General features: G+C 40.6%; 2 protein-coding genes across 10 annotated transcripts in view; both read left to right on the top strand.

Annotated features, from left to right (window-relative positions):
- The window catches only part of RAB22A (RAB22A, member RAS oncogene family), a 19,344-nt gene extending 3,732 nt beyond the window's left edge, over positions 1-15,612 (top strand). For 3 of the 7 annotated variants that reach the window (XM_040079996.1, XM_058422727.1, XM_040079993.2), the window contains 5 exons: positions 1,864-1,945; positions 5,911-5,982; positions 6,104-6,210; positions 7,979-8,088; positions 9,447-15,612. In XM_040079996.1, the coding sequence (XP_039935930.1) occupies positions 1,864-1,945; positions 5,911-5,982; positions 6,104-6,210; positions 7,979-8,088; positions 9,447-9,544 (469 nt within the window). In that variant the 3' untranslated portion in view covers positions 9,545-15,612. Of the gene's footprint in view, positions 1-1,863; positions 1,946-5,910; positions 5,983-6,103; positions 6,211-7,794; positions 7,861-7,978; positions 8,089-9,446 lie in introns of those variants that run through there. The other 4 variants (XM_040079994.2, XR_005703278.2, XM_040079998.2 and 1 more) reach the window with 4 other exon arrangements.
- A 3,728-nt stretch (positions 15,613-19,340) lies between these two features.
- Positions 19,341-19,786, top strand: part of VAPB (VAMP associated protein B and C) — a 37,362-nt gene continuing 36,916 nt past the window's right edge. The window contains exon 1 of one of the 3 annotated variants that reach the window (XM_040080135.1): positions 19,341-19,655. In XM_040080135.1, coding sequence (XP_039936069.1) covers positions 19,598-19,655 — 58 coding nt within the window. In that variant the 5' untranslated portion in view covers positions 19,341-19,597. The remainder of the gene's footprint in view (positions 19,656-19,786) is intronic. The other 2 variants (XM_040080136.2, XM_040080137.2) reach the window with 2 other exon arrangements.

Genomic DNA, 19,786 nt, shown 5'->3' on the forward strand with positions numbered 1-19,786 from the left:
ATATCAAACAAGTTATAGTGCCTGCTTGGCTGGGAGAAGCAGCTGGGAAATTTAGTAACAAAACAGACATTATTCCTGCTAAAAGTCAGCAAGGATAACTCCAGTTTGAAGGGTTTTGTTGACCCAATTGTCAAAGGATTTTGAGAAGCATTTAACCTCTTGTCAGGGGATGGTTTACTTGTGAATTACAGAAGCACAGCTTTTCAGTTCAAATTGACTTTACAGGGATGTTTTGATTTTTAGAACCAAGTAAGAGAAATTCATTGAGAATCTATGGTTTAGGAAACTTTCCATTTTGAGCAGAGAATTCAGATTTGGTGCATAAATTGCAGCGGTCTTAAAGGAAGTGAAAGTCTCTGTGCTTTACAAGAGGTACTCCTATCACTTTGTTTTTCTTTACTCATTGCAGAAATACATCAGCTAGTTACTGGTGTTGAAATGCACTGCGATTAGGCTCTTCCTTTTTAGGGGTGTTGCAACTTTATATTTGGCTTCTTAAAAGACAAATCAACTTTGGAGATTGGCACACTACTTGGCAAATGGTCTGGGCTTGAGGAATGGGGAGAAGGTTACCTCTGAACAGCTGAAACATTGTGTAACTGCTTCCTTTTCTTTAATGTAGCCAACTAACTGTCCTCTTACAGCACTAAAACAAGTCCAGAGCCTGCAGTTACATTCACTACAAAAGTGTCAAGGACATCATTAAATGGTTCTTAAGCTCCAAGATAAGCTGAAGTTCAGAGTCTGGGCTCAGGTATTCAAGGCTGATGATGCTGAAAGACTCTTGCTGTCTGAGTCTGACTGTACAGCAAGTTTGGGGTACTGTAAGAGGCTCCAGTGTCTTCACAATCCTGTCAAAACTGACAGAAGAACAAGTCTGGAAGTCTGCGATATCCTCAAGTGTCAGGAATTAATCACACAAGAGGTATTCAGGTTCACAGTGTAGGATCTCATGTGCTTAAACGCGTTATGTCACCTATAGTTCCAGCTGTACAAGGATTTGAGTTCAGTGTGTGCTTTTTCCAGTGAGAAATGATCCTCCAGGTGAGAGAGACACCAAAGGACTCCCTCTTGTAAAACAATAAAGTCACTCAATTGGTGTTCCTATGGGAAATATGCTCATTCAGTTAAAGCAGATCAAATAAACCACAAAAGTACTCTGCAATATTTAACTGTAAAACATTTAGAATTTGGGCCAGGAGAGAAGCATCTGGAGCATAGGAGACTTTTTTTTTTTTTTCCCCTCCCTTCAGGAAGTCCAAGAGCCTCTGCAGACTAAAATATGCAATGCTAGACAGGATTTGGGAGCTGTACAGGGTGCAGATAACAAGCAATTCACTCCATTGATTTCTTTGTCCTGTTAACACCTACCAATACTGATATCCATCTCCTATTTTATTCCCAAGTATGGATTTACTAGCACTTACCTGAATGTTAATACAGAGATAGAAAAAGCTGATACAAAGGGAAGAATTTGACCTCTTTTCTCCTAGGAGCTTCCAGTGTGCAATGAGGTGATTGCTGTGATGCTATGAGGAAGGATGTTTTTAAAAGGCTGACATTTCTAGGGATTTTTTGTCATACATCCTATATTTTTTTATCCAAAGCTTCTAAACAATTAAAACCTATAATTTGCATTCATGTTGTGTTTTGATGGTTGAATGTCAGTCTCTGAAAGGAAATTTCAACTTCTAAATTTCAGCCTTTTTATCTGAAACGCTTCATCAATTTGTGTGTTTATGTGTGGGGAAAGCACTTTTGATGGAATGTGAACCTTTTCGAAAGCTCATGGTGGTAATGAATGTTCTAAGGGTGTATTTATATTCTCAAAAAGCATGAACTGTGTAATATTTTTTTTTTCAGAGCCTCATTTATGACCAAGACTGTACAGTATCAAAATGAGCTGCATAAATTCCTGATTTGGGATACAGCTGGACAGGAGCGGGTGAGTAAGTCAATATCTGTGGAAAAAGTTTGGGGCAGAGCTTGGGTTGCTTTTCAACTCAAAGTCACAAAGTCACAAAGGGATTTGATTTTACAAAACATGTATTAGAACACTTGCTTCTGTGCAGGTTCCTCTTAGATGTGGATGCTGTAGAGCTGTTTTTATTTTTCATTGCTGTCACGATTAAAGTGTAACTGTAAGGAAGATTAACCTAGGAGGAGTTGATGAAGCAATAGTCTGGGTTTAGATTCACTGAAAGGGAATGGTCTTTCCGTAGGAACCAAACCTGGTGTGGAGGGAAGCCAGCAGCAGTCTCTAGTACCATTTCTAATTGAGTTTTAAATGTTCAGCTGCAATATTTGCAGCCAGTGCAGCAACACAAGAATCAAAGTAAAATGAATTACCATGTTTCATAGTACAAGGCCTTGAGTCTGGAAAATTATACAACAGCTAACACATTCTGTTAGCTTCACTGTTAGGGTTATAAATGTGAGTAGGATGTAAATTCAGACTTTCCAAAGCAGAGTTTCAAGCAATGTTACAGGTGATAACTGCTCTTTTATTCTTTTGTAAAGTTTTACTAATTAAATCTGATGATGTTAGAAGCTATGTCAAGAAATCGCTTTTGAAATTTAAATTTTAATTTGGTAGTTTGGGGTTTTGATCTCTGCAGCATGCATAGTTCTGAGGGGAGGCAACAAAAGCTTAGAAAATGACTAATCAGATGAAATCCCAGCTAATTAATTTGCATGATTTTTACTTGGAATTTAAAAGGAAGACTTTGCTATGGAACTTGCTTGCTTATGGGTTACTAGTAAGAGTGGTAAAAATTAGAGTAGCTGTATTAACAATGCTTATTCTTGCTGTTTCTTGACTGCAAGTGAACTACTGGCAACTGCCAAGTACTCATGAGGAGTTTATTTAGGATGTGAGGTGACTGTGACAAAGGCTGGGTTATTACTTCAGGGTAACAACAGGCAAGTACAGCTGTACCGCTTTTCAGGACTGGCTTGAGAAACAGCCCTAACAAAAAACAAACAAACAAAACAACCTCCCCAATAACGACAAACAAAACAAACACTTTGTAAAGGCTCAGTCATCCCTATCCAAGGCACTTGACCTTTAGGATTCCTGGTGGAACTGAGTTGCCAGCTCTGTGGCTTGATAACAGCCTTGATGGCTAGGAAGTAACTCAAGTGTATTTGTATTGTGATTTAGTGCTGTAGATTTTGAATGACAATTTATTTCTTTCTATAACAGCACCGTATAAAGCAAACTTAACTTGTCAGGGATGTTTCCCAGGAATATGTCCAATAGTATCTGTGTTATCAAAAATATCCTGAGTCCTTCCATTCCCAGCAGTCAGTCAGCATTTGCTGTAAATAGTTTAAGTGAACATCGCAGCCCGTTCTGGAATGTTATTGCTGCAAAGTGATATTCTGAGAGGTAGAGGTATGAATTTTTAGAGGTTAGTACTCCTAAATGGAAATCTTTATAAACATGCCTGCCACTATTTGGCAGGAAACATCCATTACATTTTAGCATTCCATCCTGTTTGCTTTAACTGTGCAAGCAATGGGAGGACCCTGTAATTTGGATTCAGCACATCTAATCTCAGGAAGCATCTCTGTACGTGACCAGCATGTTCCTGGTCTATTTTTGGACTCTCAGAGATACCTCTCTAATTTTCTTCCATACAAGTTGCTTGATATCTTTATTGAAATCAAGAAAGGAAAGGTGTTTTACCAGGACTCTGACCCAGGAGCTGTGATACCTGTGAAGTTGATATTCTATATCTGAGAGAAGTCATTTGAGACCCCAATATAACACAAGGAAATCAGTGAAATATGAGCAAGGATGTTTACTTTGAAATGATTCAGTATCTTCACTGAAGTTTCCTTCTCCAGAGCAGGACAGCACAGTCACTGCTGTCACAAATGGGCTGTACACCTGCCTGGCCCTGAAATCTGTAGCACAGTTTTCTGGTCATGCAACATATCTGACAATTATGGAAGGGATTCCCTCCATGGAATAGATCTGGAATACTAAAAATGTCCACACCATTCTTGGAACTGAAATGTCTCTGCTGAGCTATGATGTGGAATGCATGGAATTCACAGTCCTGGCTTCTTGAGGAGTGTTTGCTGTTTCCCATTTCAAAAGCCCAGCTGCAAATAGTGCTGCACTGCACTGGGCACCCCTGTGCTCTCAGTGGCTTTGTGGTGGCTGAACAGCCTTATTCCAGGTATGGAAATGTGCACCAAGAAATTCACACACCTCATTTACACACACACCCCATTTCTTCTCTCATTTCTTCTACGCTGAGTTCAATTGATAGGAGGTCACTTACAGGAATTAGGATTTTTTGCCTTCTCACCTAACAGTTTTGAGTTTCCCTGCATAATTACATTGTGCCTAATTACATTAATAATTCTGTCAAAACACAAATTGGAGGCTGGGGGGTGGGGACAAGCTGAAGTCTTTGGAACAATTGCAAAAGGAAAATCCAGTGTTTCTGGTAACATCTGTTTTGTTAATATATTTTATCTGCTGACTGCTCTTAAGTGGAAAAAAGTATCTAAGTGTTAGCAGGCAGGAAATGAGAGTAATACAAATTCAGCAAGTGAAAGTTGGTTTTTTCCCAATGTCAATAGTGAAATAATCAAAAAGCCAGGTTGTAACCAGTCCAAGTGGTGGTTTACCAAATATATTTCCCTTTATATTTTAGTACTTAGAAGGAGGAGAGGAATTATGTCCCAACGTGAACCGAATGCCTGCCCATGTTTCCCTTTCCCACTATTAAATATTTTTATATTCTGAACTTTGCATTCAAAATCCTATTTTCAAAACAGAATTCAAGAGCCAAATGTAAATGGTCTGGAATTCTGCTTTATAGCAAGATTTTGATGATTTATTATATTGCTCTCAGTTGAACTGTACTAAGCAAAAGGAAATTGGTATTTTATTAGAAATGAATAAGCCTTTATGAAAAACTGTATCCAATTCATTATTTTTACCCTGAGTAATAAGATGCACAAAAGCTCTAAATCATATATGCTTACATGGAGCCAATACATGCAGTTCACTCTGCACTTTGGTGGAGAATTCTGGTTGCTGGATAAATTGTCTTGGCTTTTTGAAACTTGGCAGAATATTCCACTGTTCTTAAGAATGCCTCACTGGTATTTTTGATGCAAGTTGATTGTGTACTTTATCACTTTTTTTTTTAGCTCTGGATTCATAAGTTTTTGTCCACACAAATGTACAGGCCCTACAAAGCAAACAGACCTGCTGTAGATTTAATTCTGAATATCTCAAGAAAGTTACTGCAGCCTTTTATCTAGCATGTTCCTTAAAGCTCTGCTTACAACAGGGCACATAGTTGTGGGCTTCCACAGTTTTTTGGTTTAACCATGCTTCTAAATTTGGGGGGAAAACTGAAGCAAAATCCCTAAAGCCATAAGTTAGATTGTGAAGAAATCAAAGTTTCTAGCATTTTAGACTGAAGACTGATCCACAGGGCTAGAAGCTGACAGCAGCTTCTGAACATTTCAGATCAAAATTAATATACGTTAGTTTTCTTAACATTTTCATCTTAGTCAGAGTTGACCTTGCTTCTCCCTGCGTTTTTGCCCTTGTTTGGTGTTTAAAGTCAAGCACATGCATGTTTGTGTAGACAGTCTGTTAAGGGAGAGGTTCTAATCTAGGCAAAATAAGATCAAGTTTGCCTTCCTGCTGTTTGCAGTAGGTGCTGCTGAGCCCCACACGATTTATGGCCTGGCCTTAGGAGAACAATGCCTTCCTGGGAGGTTATGTGCTCTACTGCACAGACTAGTTGTGAGTGTAAAGGGAAGTTTTTCACTGCTGTGATGTTGGTTTTCACTTTTTTCCATAGTAATAATGGTAGTGAGGTTCTGGAGGTCAGTGGAAGATCAGGTTTATGTTTTCTGCTGTCTTTCTTCCAGTTTCGTGCTTTAGCCCCGATGTATTACCGAGGGTCAGCAGCAGCCATTATAGTGTATGACATCACAAAAGAGGTAAGAGACTTGATCTTGACCCAGCATTACAATTTCTAAATTTTTTTATTTGTGTCATGGGCCAGTTCTGACTCTTAATTTCTTAATTCCTTCCATCTTTTTTTTTTTTTCCCCACATTAGGAGACTTTCTCAACGTTAAAGAACTGGGTTAAAGAGCTTCGCCAGCATGGACCTCCCAACATTGTTGTAGCTATTGCAGGAAATAAGTGCGATCTTAATGATGTCAGGTAAATAACTGCTGTCAGTTTTGAAGGTTTTCCTTAAGCCGTTAAATATTTTAGGATTTTAGAGCAGCTGAAAGGTATAGAACAATTTAAGCTGTTCTGCTCTAGTATAGTACTTTCACAAAGACTTTGAGCTGTTTCTGCTGTCAGAAGATGTGGTTAGTCTGCCCTTGGATGGTCTCACCCACTTCCTTCCCTGTGCTGATGTGAGTACATGTGTGACTGGGCAATAAATAGGTCTGTAAAATGGATCCAGATTAAAACTAACCCTAACCAAAAAAAAAAGAAAACTGATCCAAGTATATTTATCTTTCTCACACTGTGAACACTTGCTGGCATAACGGTGTGGGGATAGCAGGGTTAGGAACGAGCAGTTTACAGGGAGACAGGATTACCTTTTCTGGTGGCAGTGCCAAGTTACACAAACCTAAACTGCCTGTGAAACTATAGTGTAGTAGAAGCTGTTTACCTCACTTTACAAGAAGTGTCCCTGTCAGTCTGTAGCACCTCATTTTGTTAGGAAAAACACCGGGCCTGTTGGAAAGCATTGTGTAGCTTTTTCTAACTTGCTTGTTCAGGTGCCTTCCTTCCCTGCTTAAATATTGGGGTGGAATTGGCTGTGGCCAAAATAGTTGCAGGGAGCGGGAAAAGCTCTTGAGAAACTTTATGAACAGCCAAACTTTCAGGAAGGCATGTACTAAAAACAAAAGAAGGCCTTTTTTATTGACATCCTGGTTAAATAAGCCAAAATTCAGAAAGAAGGTGTGTGTAAACTTCTTGCGTTTAGGTTTCGCTGGAAAAGGCACCACAGCTGGTGTCTCAAAGGAGACAGCTGGTAATATGCTTAAAGAACCGCTGCAAAAGTGGCTCTGAGTATGGTTTTACAAATTGTTAATACCTAGAAGTTACCTAGTGAGCTCTAATAACTTTCGTTACAAGTAGCATGTCTTTTGAAGGAAGTACAGTGTAAAATTATTGAGAACAGAATTCACATCTCACATGCTCAGCTGGCATCAGAAGTGTAAACATTGCTTACTCAAGCTAATGAGGAAGATTCCTTGTAGTTCAGTCAAAGGCAATATTTGAGTCACTGCTCAAAGTCCATGCTCTTGATATCCTAAAGTGCCTTATTACTGACAGCAGCCAGTGTGTTGTAGAAATTGTATGTGAAGTGATGCAACACAAAGTCCAGACCTCTCTACAGCTACTGGGGGCTGTATTTTTCATTTTGTTTAAAGAAAGATACAAAATCATCAGCTTGCCTGCTTTAGGGTGCAGAATAACTTGTACGCTTCTGTGTACTCAGTATAAAAATATTCCTTTTATATACCTGCATCTTCATGCAAAGTAAATGCTGTGCTGTGTTGGGAGATGCTTTGGTTTTGTAAACAGACATAAGAAATGCACAAGGTCGTTGGAAATAATGCTTTAGGATCTTCTTAGGACATACAAAGCTGGTGGGGTGAGTAACAAACCTCAGAAGGATTGATTGCAGACCTAAGCTTAGAGCACTCCAGACAAAACCACTGCAGTGCTGTCAGATGGATTAAGGCCTTGGGTAGTTCATGACTGTGCTCGTACCTCAAGGCAGGGAGACAGCACAGAATAAAGAATGAGCATCAGCTTCAGCATGAGGGAGCACCGGGATGCCAAACAGGTAAAATATTTATCATAGGAGACACTTAAAAACTTAATCTGTCCCTTAAGGGTTTGAGTAATGGGGTTCTTTTGCATTTATGAATTTTTCTTTGCTTTTTTTTTTTTTTTCCAGAGAAGTCATGGAAAAAGATGCTAAAGACTATGCAGATTCCATTCATGCAATATTTGTAGAGACAAGTGCAAAAAATGCAATAAACATTAATGAACTCTTTATAGAAATTAGTAAGTATTTAAACAGTTAATGTACTTTCGTCTGCAAAAAACATGAGTAGAAATTTGATTTCTGTATTGCTTTTTGGGTGAAAATGTACAGACTTTCTACTAAATTCATTACAATCTGACATGACTACAAACTGCAGAATGAGCTGCATGAATTTCTGATCACCTAATGACCTCTAAATATTCCTTCTAGAGGTTTTCAGCCTTCTGTGGTGCTGCTGGATAAACAGCAGGCAGGGTACTCATGTCAGAAGTCAGTGTCATCTTACCATGTCTGTTATTGAATGTTCCAATTAGTACTTCCAAGGTTATGAAAGAGGAAGGAAATGGCATGAGGAGGAACCAGACTTTATACATCTGAGTAAAGGAATTGAGTTCTCACTCTTAGTGCTTGCATTTAGGCTAAAAAAAGTGTATTTTCAAAAAAAAAAAAAAAAAAAAAAAAAAAAAAAAAAAAAGAATTCCTAAATACCAGATTACTGCATGGGGAATAGTAGCTACTGCATGTAGATTTTCCTGAAGCATGTTTGTAGTACCTTGGGGGTTTTTTATATTAAATTGCAAATCTTTTCTGTCCCAGTTGTGGTGAGGACAACAATGATACTTTTTATATGTGTGACTAAAAAGCAGTATTCCAGAGTGAATTCCGTGCAATATTATTTGGAGGATATGTGTCAAGTAGCAGCACCAATGTGCAGGTGTGTCAGCTTGTTTGTGAAAAGAGAACTAACTACAGAAACATCAGACTTAAGGAAAAAATAGGGTCTATAGAAGCAGTTGAATATATTGAAGCTGATGTAAAAAGTATGTGCTGTAGATTAGCTCCCTGATTTATTGACTTAATAGTTGCTCTCTAAAATTGATCTTGAATAAATTATGGGGGGGAAAAAAAATCATAAATCCTCCTCAGAAGAGAATGCTCAACCAGGAGCAGTCCATTTTAAAGACTGATGAGATGAGCAAAGCAGCTCTCTCTACAAGCACCCCTTTGTTAAGCCCGATGCAGGTGATCTGTGGAAATACAGGTCAAGATGGTTGTTCTCAAGCTATTCCAGATGGTATTGCATCCTGCAAAGTATTCTCCAAGTGCTTTGACAGCTCAGCTGTCCAGGTCTAGATGAGCCTGAAGTGTAACTGCTGCTAAATTGACTTCAAACTTCCTCTGCTGTCCTTTTGTGCAGCCGTTCCTCTCACAGACATAACACAGACTGGAGCTGCCATCCTGCCGGGCAGGAATGTCATCCCTAGTGACCTATAGCTAATTGAAGGCACATTTTGGTATACAGAGCGTACACCGGATGCTTAGAACTGTTTTCAAGTATAACATTTCCTATAAATTTCTTTTTCCTGCCTCCTTGTAGGTCGCAGAATTCCATCCACTGACACCAACCCCGCATCCAGTGGGAAGGGCTTCAAACTTCGACGACAGCCATCGGTGACGAAGCGCAGCTGCTGTTGACTGACCCCTTAGAAAATCAAACTTGTTTATACAGTAGGTGGTCTTGGAAGTTGATAGTTGACGTTGGGTTTATATTATCAGTCTTAGCTCTTTATCTGCTGGTGTTCCCCCAGAAAGGGAGCGGCTCTTGTGACACGCGTACGCGCGCAGAAAAGACTGCAGTCGTCAGGGCGGCCTGCTGGCTCGCACAGCGTGCAGTGTCTCTTGCGTTCAAAGGGAATCCATCAACGCTTTCTTGGCCTTGCTTGATTGGAAGGTGACTACGTGGATGGTAGAACTGAAATGTTTTTGTAGTTTTGTAATTGAGGTTTCGGGAGGTTTTTTTGTAAAAAGGGAAATGAGCACTTTTGTGGGAGATTGGGTGAGGAGAGGTCTGGAAGTTAGATGTCATTTCTTCCTTTTCTTCAGTGAGCCTTATTTGAAATTTTGGTGTAGCTAATCCAAAGTATGATGGGACAGTTGATGTGAGATGGCTACAGAATAAGCAACTGAAGACAAATAGTAGGCAAATCAGTCCATCCAGTCCCCAAATCCCATTTGCACTTTTTATTTAAGGATGGTCTGCGCTGGGGGTGGGGACACAAGCAACGGATCCTAAACCACAGACAATCTTCTTTCTCATGCTGACTGTAATCACTTTAAGGCAAACTGGTATGCTTACATAGGCATCTTTTTGTTGGTGCAGGGTTTTTTTATTATTAAGATGCTGGTTGAAGAAAGTTACGTGTAGATCTGACTAAATTAAATGGTTACTGACTAAAGAGAGATGCTGTAAACAGATGCTGCCAGTAGTTCTGATAAGACCTACAAGTTTTTGGGAAAGTTTTTAATTGCTTGGCATGTGTAAAGTGTTCATATTATATTTATGAGACCAGTGTTTAAAGTGTTATAAATTATGTAAAAACAGTAAAATATAATACAGTCTTTTACACTCCTCCCATTCCACACATAGGGATAAAATCTCTTGGGGAATCTCCATCGGGGGTTTTTTTCCTGCATTTTAGGTATTGTCACTGTGACTTCATCCAGAGGCAGGTGAAATTCTTTCTCTTTCAATGACATTCGAAAGGGCCAACAGAAAATCCTGTTGGGGCAGCACGAGGCCTGTCTGTTGAACAAGCTTTCATCTGGGGTGCACCCGGTCTTTCTTATTTTGGGCACAAAAATACACATAGGAAGTAACCTTAAGACATGTGGTAATGTAGATCATTACCTCTCTGTTCCTGGGGTTTTTCATCTGTGAGGGTTTTTAGCAAATCAGTGTTTAGCTTAATTCTGTATGGGTTTTAGTAGGCTTTCAATTAAACTATAGGTTGACCATACCTTTCTGTGCTATTTTATTTATTTTTACTTTTTGTTTCTTACCAGCACTAGTGAGAAACTTTAATACCTTTAAAGAAAAAGACCTTAATAGACTTGAGTATATGCTAAAATATGCTGGTTAGCTTTAGTATCAAACTGAGGTCATGATGATGCTTTTTTTTTTAATCTGGTTTTCTATCATCTCAAATATTTTCTCTGAAGGAAATGGAAGAAAATTTGTAAGAAATGAAAGTACTTGTACTTCAAATTCATTTGTGTTAGTAAAAGTTCTTGCAGAGCTGGAGCAAAACAGGCAAACTGGTACAGTGAGGTTTTTGGACGGGTCAGTGAGTTTAATGATATTTGGTGACTACATTTTTGTCATGCCTTTTCCTTACTCTGCCTGCATTGCCAATTCTGCCTTCTTTGCCACAGTCCTACAGGCTTCATGCTTCTAGAGAGCCCAAGAAATCCAACATCATGGGTGTACACCCTACTCTTTCTGCAGTTCTTGAATTACTGCAGGTAATGTGTAATAGCCAGTGTTCCAGATTGTCCAAACTACCAACCCTGGAGCAAGGCTGCTTCTTAATACTTGCTTATTTAAAAAGACAGACGGTTGATGTAAGTTCTTCTGAGTCCAGATAAGTGTTTATTGATCATTGGCCCTGCTGAAAGCTGGAATGCAATCTTCCCTGCATGAGATGCTCACGCTCATTGTTTCATTCTTGGTGGAGAAAAATGGTTTCTTTTATATTAATAATTTGTTAGCTCAGCTGCTTTGATCTTGCACTAGGCTTGCTGGAATTGATTATATTTTGTCCTAACATAGCTTCTCTATTTGGAGATACATTGGTCTTGGAGTGTTTGGAGTGCTGATTATCAACCATTCCAGCTAAATTTTTAATAACTTTTTTCCTGGTAAGAAGTTGTTAAGAAGACTCAGGATTAAAGTTTCATTCCACCATGTCTTTCTGTCTAATGAGCTCATCAGAGAGACTCAACTTTCAGATCCTGTCAAAGGGAATTACACAATCTCAGAATGGTTTAGGTTGGAAGGGACCACAGTGGGTCATCTGGTAAAAACCCTCTGCTCAAGCAGGATCATCCCAGAGCACATTGCACAGATTAATTTCTGCATAACAAGCTTGAAAGGGCAAAGTGTCATGTATGTAAAAATGTAACAAGGTGTTTGTTATATCATTGATCCAGAGCATTTTTAGCTGAAAAAATATAACTATTGCAACTTCTAAACACCACCAGTTCTTTCTCATGAAAGTTAAAGAATTGAGCAAAAATACAATTTGATGAATATTTCCTTCTTAAGCTTCGGAGCAACTTGAATGTGCTGTCCAGGTTTTGGAAGGTGTCTTCATCTGACCCTCTATTAAAACAGCTGACTTTGCCAGGCTCTCAATCTGTGCTGTAGGTAGTTTTGTAGGATATTTTTATATCCATGCTGAAAACTGGCATATCAAATACCCAAGCAGGTGAAATTTGGAAGCTGACATTTAGTAGCATCTAGTAATCATGCTGCTGAAAATTGTTATAGGTGCTTTGAAAAGTTCTAAGACGATTCTAACATTTTTCACTGTTGCTGTGAAAGTAAAGACTGTTTTAGGTCCAACAAATTGCTGCACTCCAGATCCCTGCTGACATCAGTGAGACCCTTCCTTTAGGTGCTGCAGGATCAGTCAATGGTTTAGAGGGATGTTTTATGCAGACTGGAGTCTCTGATGTGTTGCTTTACATTTAATGCTACCAGCCTGCTCAAGAAAGATTATTTACTTGCTTGGGAGGAGAGTAAGAGGAGAAGAGACAGGACCTACTTATTGATTTGGAAGTCTAATCCTTTAACCTGGTTGAGGGAGAACTGCATTCTTGGTTAAAGCTTCATTTTCATTATCAAAAAGTAATTCACAGTGAAAATCTTGAATGGTTTAAAAGTTGGCCTCAGCAAGATTTTTTTGTTACACTGTTAAGCTTAAATTATTCCTTCACATTAGTGTTTAGTTCCAGCATAACACGTTATTAGTTGGAAAAGGAAGATTAAGCAGTGATGTTTGAACTACTTGCTTGTGAAACAGTCTTTAGTGTGTGTTAAGGATGGTGTAGGCTATTTGTGGTGTGCTGTGTCAGCAATCTGCACAGGAATGGATGATTTACAGGACAGAAGCTGACAGAACAGTGGAGCTGCTCACCCTGGAGTGAACCTCACTCAGCAGCAATAGCTACAGACAAGCAGGGCAAAATAATCTCCAACATGAGGAGAACCTGCCTAATTCACTGGGCTTCAACTTCTACACTGCCTGCTCATTTTGTAAACAGGCTTCATGTATCTCTCCTGAATACTTTTCAGCCTCTAAAAATGTTTTTTTGGCTCATAGTTGAGAGAAAAAGACAAACTTTCTTACGTTCTCTAGCAGGAAGCCATTGTGCAGCCACGTGAGATGGTTTGTACATCACAAGTCAGTTATTCAAAAATTCCCTGCAGAAAACTGTTGACGTTTTATGTTCGGATCACATCTCTGGTAGTAGATCACAGCTTAGTGATGGTAGGTGACAGAAGATTTACAGAAATATTGATGATGGTGTGAATTACCAATGTAAGATGGAAATACAGGTTCTAGTATTAAAATAGTCATGTTAGCTTTCCTTTGAGTCATACGGCTCCAGCTTGTCAAAAGGAATATGCTTGAAAATACATGTTTGTATATCATACAAAAATACAGGTGCCAAAATGTAATTCCCTGGAATTATTTAAGCTTTCTGACACTAATGTTTGTTTCTGAAAAATCCCTTCTGGTATTCTGGAGGTCTCAAAAGTCTGAATGCAAACCACTTCTTGCTCAGCTACAGTCAGAAATGCAAGACTTGGGAAAAATTGAACAAGCATTAGCAGACTTTATCCCTGAAGTGTCGCAGATAACAAATCTTTCAAGGGATAGAAGACTATCCTGAAATCCAAGAATACTGATGAGCTTAGCCTCTGACATGTCAAAATGTTCCTAGGGTCAGCTTTTTCTTTCTTCTCCCCCTCCGTTTCCTCTCACCCCCCCAACTCTGAATTTTTAACATAGTGTTGTCATAGTGTATGTGCTATAAAGAGCTATTCAGAAATACTTAGAAAAGTTCTAATGGCTGAGAGTTACTTGGTGCTCCCTATTTTACACAAAGAATCGAGGCAGTAGGATGATTTTTCTCAGTCTAGAATAAAGATGACTTCGAAGAAACAATTTTGCCGTTCCTGTTATATCTACCTGCAAATTGATGTACCTAAATTTTTGCTTAAACACTAACTAGAAATTTTATTTAAGGAGCTAATTAGCTTTGTAAAAATTTTCTTTTGAGATGGTTTGGGTTCGCTTTGCTTGGTTTCTGTTGATGTTTTCACATATGTATTGTTGAACAAACCTACTTTTTCAAATGTTGAAGGACACAGGCCGCTCTTCTGTCATGCTCTTCATCAGTGTGGGTGTGATACTCCATCCAGTTGTTGCACTTGAATATTCTGTAACTCTGACACCTTGATAAATTCACTGCTACTACCTTGCCTCACTTTTACTCATGTTACAGTATGTATTTCCTATTAAATCCATTATGTTTTCTTGGCAAATTGTTCTTTGTTTCCTTATGGGATTTAGACAACAATAGGTGGTGTCTTTTTTGCCACAAAGTTTTAGAAGTATCTGTCACAGCAGCAAATATTTGTAAGCAAAATGGTAATTCACTAGCACAGCCTTATGAAACTGTTACAGCAGCTGAGTCCTGTGCCATGACTGCATTTTACCACATAATGAAGGCTATTCAAAAGAGCACATTCACCTGGAGGAGCAAGCTATTGTAAGCCTCTAGTTCCACTCTTCCATATTTTAACTTTCTTTCTTGTACTTCCTCTTTCTGAAACTGTGTATCCAACCCTGACACTGTGATGGTGAATTGATTGATTTAAGGCACAGAAATGGATTGCATTTCTGTAGCTAAGATGCTTAAGACTTCCTGGCACTCTCCCCACTTGTGTCCCCCCCACACTGAAGGGAAAAAAAAGTTTTTTCTCGTTTTTTCTGAACGAGAAACTGCATTTGTGTGTTCAGGACACAAAAATAACCTGATATGCATAGAGCTCTTGCAGTGTAGTAAATGTTTGCCTGTAAAACGTGTGAAGGTTAACCTTTGTATCAGCAATTCTTGTCACTCATAACAACATTCTGCCTTTTCATTCTAGGATGGGGTTAACCTGTTACAAGGGTTGAAAGGTCTGTGCCTTCCTACTACATTATCTCTTACTAAAACAAACTTCAGCCGCTCAAAGTTACAGAGCATACGCAGCACTGTAAACTGCACAAATTTCCAACCATTGCTTCACTGCATGAAGTGTAGTCAGATTACTAGTGATGAAATGTTGTAGTGATGAATTCCCAAGCTTATGAATGTTTTTGAGACTTTTTTTTTTTTTAGTCTTCTCTTGGGCTGGTCCTGAGAGCGTGTACAGGTTTGTCTGTATTGTTGGTTTGTAGATGCTAATGAGGAAAACCAGGCTTTTGTTCTCTCCTTTTTGTTTGAATTGTTACACTCCCATATAGTGCATAGAATGCAAAGAAAGAAATGTTGATTTGACATAATGTAAACAGCCTTTTCAGCCTAAGCATTCATAATAAACTTTTATAGTGTAATAACATGCTAAATCACTACCAGTCTGATGTATTGTGGAAAAAAAAAAAAAAAAAAGGTGTAAACATTTTATTAATAAAAAGCTTTGTTTATAAGTATGCTGGCTTGTTTATAAATGCTTCCAAAATTCTCCACATCTTAAAAAACAGTCTCTATAGCAATATAATTATAAAGAGGAATGTAAGCAATAGCTTCCATGTACAAATGACTGGAATAGCTGTTTTCCAGAAGTCCTGACTACTGCTGTTCAGGAACAGGAGCTTTTCCCTGGTTTATGTACACACAGACAAAGGCAGAAGATCTTGTGCAAAGAAGGGATGGGGGAAACAGCAGAGAGAATGCAGCTTTTGTGTAACACTTCCTTTCTTTGCAGCACCATGTCTGAGCAACTGCAGGCCACACACAGTCTCGTCAAGCAGGGCAAAGCCTTACAAATTCTGTCAGGGCCAAGTTATTTAATACATTGCTTTTACCTTAGACTGCATGAAATGAACAGTTCTCATCTGCTTAGGCCAGGTTTCTGTCAATCAAAACTCTAGAGTGCTTTTAATATCTGCATAGTGTTGTGGGGCCTGTTGTGCTGGGAAGGGATCTTCTCTTGTTTAATACAGCCAGCTGGTTGGTAGCTTGCTTTTTTTAAACCAATGCTCTGTGGCTTATGTAGTGCCCAAAAATATGGATTTGGCTGCAGTTAACTCGCTTGTCTTACATGATGCTTTAAAGATGTGGTTTGGTTGCTTCAATCTGGGATGCACATCTAACGTGTTGAGTTAATAGCAGCCTTCAAAAGCTAAATAAACAAAGAAGTCCTGCTTCTGAACTGCTGTTTCACATGAAAAGGTTGGATACAAGTTTTCACTAAGCAAGTGGCTGCAGTTCCTATGCAGGAAACCCATGCCATGTCATCTTTTGTTTAACAGGGACCTGGAATAATTTAAATTTCTTGTTACCTATGCTCTTAGATGTGAGCAAACTATTTTTGAATAGTGTCAGATGCGTTTCTCTAAGATGGCATGAATGCACATCAGGGAGGGCATAAGAAGGGTAGACACAAATAATATGCTAGAATAGAGAGACAAAGACATTTGCATGTGTTTGCGTAGGGAATCTATGATCTAAATGCTAACCACCTGTTTGTACACACACTCTGAGAATGTTTCACTTGGATCAAGTCTCTCATAGCTTCTCAGGTAGAAGGTTTGCAAGCGATGAGCTTGTTCTTCGAAATTGTTTCAGTACAAAGCTTTCAGGTGCTGTCCAGCATTTCCCTGTAATGTTAATCTCAATTCTCACGTGGACAATAAGTTGCCTTTTCATCTTGTGGCTGAATTGTTCCCAGGCAGGGCTGGCTATGGAACAGGTTGGGTATTGCAGGTGGTCTCCATTTCAGTGAATCTGACCTGCACAACATTAAATGTACATGCATTTATTTACATGCAACAAAAACCTGACAAGCTACATTCATCAGACTCCGTAAATTTTCAATTTAAACAATGCTGTGCTTTATAAAACCTTCAGCCTGGGTGAAAACGTGGGCGAGTCCTTCAAATACAAACAGGTATGTTCAGAGCTGCCAATTAGGGCAAGGCAATACATCTTGGCAAGTCCTCTAAGAGGTGGATCATCAAACGCTTCAGGGGGTTCTTTGTACTTCTTTCAGGAAAAGTAGAACTCGGAAAGCTCTGGGCAGCAACATTTAATAGTTGTTTACTTTAGGGTTTTTATTATGTATGACTATATACCGTGTAAAGCTTTCTCTCTTACCGCCCCCCCGGCTGTTAGGTTGCAATTAACTTACCCATATGTATAAAGCTTGTCTTTTCTACTAATTACTGGTCCAAGAATGCCTGGCTTACAGAGAGAATCTGTTTATAAAATAAAACTTAAGAGATTAGGTAAAAGAAGGTAACCTTCCCACAGTACCAGCGCCGAAAGCTGTGAAGTATGAGTGAACTCAATTCTCTCCTGACTTGAGATCTAAAATGTTACGACATAACCTGTAGTTTAGGCTAACAATTACACACACACACCAGGAGCAAAAATAATAAAACCATCCAAATCTAGTTTCCTGGAAAAGAAAATGCACCCCTTTATGATGCTATGTGACCATTCTTGCTCCAAAAGAGAAGGGATTTAAGGAACAAGAGCAGTATTTGAATGTATTGCCCTGCAGTGCTGAAGTTTGAAAAATCAGTCCCGCTGTTCTGGCTGGAAGGAGTTGGCAGGTTTCACTTGTATCATGCAAAACTAAGAGTTTTGTACTAAATACAGCTATGGGTTTGGTTTGTTTTGGCATGGAATGAAAGACAACTGAGAACAAAAAGGATGAAATAGGATGGGAGGTGGTAAAGCACATGAATAGAAAAACAGGGATTGTGGTGGACAGGAGCAGCTGAAGGTGTGGTACAAACACTGCAGGTGTGCTCAGAGCAGTGACTGCCACTGCCCTGCTTAGGGGGGTTAATTTTAACATACATATCACGCATTTGACATTGCTCTTCGTGCCAGAAAGAACAACTCTTGCTGTAATTCTAGATCTTTTTAGCTTTTTAGCTTTTTAGTATGCATTTTTGGCATTTATTAAGTCAAACAACCTGATACGGAGAATTTGTGGGAGGGGAAGGCATCATGTAGATTATACTGGTGTGAGAAAATGAATTTTCACAACATTTTAACATTTTTATTCACCTCTCATATCTTTGCTTATCAGCCCTGCCTAGGACCAAACATAACCATGTGCTTTGAGTTGCTGTTCTTTGGAAGCTTTTTATTTCTGCAAATGGCATCTCCTCCTGAAATCACGTATGTATAAAGTCCAGTATGTATGAAGTCCAGTGAATACTTTTTAGTACACACAAGTTACAAGTTTTTAAGATCATGTTTCTGGTGGTAATAGGGGCATCCCCATCTCCTGCCTCTGACCGGTTACAGCAATGCTTTATAAATTCTTAGGAACTTTTCAAATGTTTAAAACAGCCTGAGGAGAGAGGGGAGCAAAAAGCGTAGTGTTGTTGTAACTACACTGGCCTAGGGCTATCAATAAAGCAGCACTTTATATTAAACCATGCTGTAAATATATTTAAAAAAAAAAAAAAAAAAAAAAGTTTTAAACCATTGGAGTAAAAACCAACCAACCAAAACTAAACACAAAACAAAAAATATCCCCAAACCACAACCACCACAAACCACCCCAAAACAAACGCAGAAACCCCAACGAGCAACCAAAACCTTTGGTTACTGTTAAGAAAGGGGAGGGGGGATGTCTTAAAATCTGAGGTGTCCTGAAGTTCTGGTTTTATTCATTAAATAGCGAGTATTTCCCGCAGCTCGATGCCGGCTCCCAGGGCTGCCCTGGAGCTGTAGCGCTGCGCCCCGAGCCCTGCGGCCCCGAGAACTCCTCCTTCCCCCGGGAACGCTTCCCTGCCCTTCCCCGAGCCCGGCCGGAGATCCCGGCGGCGCTGGAAGCCGGGCAGGGGCGGCCAGGGGCCCGAGGGCTTCCCCTGCAGCCCGAGGCCACACGGAGGAGAGGCCTAAAACAACACGCTGCTTCTGGATAACAAGGCGTTTATTGCAAATCACGCTTCGCGGTGACGATTAAACGTAATTTATTAGCCCTCTTTCTTCCCGTACCGCTCCGGGGAGCCGCCTCCGGCCACAGGAGCGCCCGAGGAGCGGCGGCGCGGGGCCTCCCCCCGCGGCCCCTCACGGCGGGGCCGGGCTCACGTCAGGCGCCGCCGCAGCCTCTCCGCGGGCCCGGCCGTGCTGCATCATCCCGCCTCCCGCCCGCCCTGCCTCGCCCTGCCCTGCCCGGCAGCGTGTGCGCCGCCAGCCGCCGCCCGACCACGTCTGCCCCCGCTCCGGGGCCGCCGGGACGGTGCCAAAAACCACCCGGGCGAGGGTGAAACAGCGCCCGAGCGACGAGCGATCGAGCGGCCGGGCCAGGGGTGAACCCGCTACCGGGCGCGCCCCCCGCCCGCCTTCCCTCCTCCCTCCCTTCCTCCCTCCCTCCCCTCTTCCTTCCCCTCCCTCCCCGTCCCTTCCTCTCTCCGCCTGGTGCCGCCACCGCCGAGGAGGAGGAACATGGCGAAAGCGGAGCAGGTCCTCAGCCTCGAACCGCAGCACGAGCTCAAATTCAAAGGTACGAGGCGGCCGCCGCCATCCCTCGCCGCCGCTCCCCGCGCTGGGCGGGCGGCGCGGCCGCGCTCGGGCCCCGCTCCCCGGCAGCCATTTTCCGGGGGCCGGGCACCGCCGGCAGATAAAATGTCCTTC

The sequence above is a fragment of the Hirundo rustica genome, chromosome 16 (genome assembly GCF_015227805.2).
Source record: "Hirundo rustica isolate bHirRus1 chromosome 16, bHirRus1.pri.v3, whole genome shotgun sequence".
In the NCBI taxonomy this organism is placed as follows: Eukaryota; Metazoa; Chordata; class Aves; order Passeriformes; family Hirundinidae; genus Hirundo; species Hirundo rustica.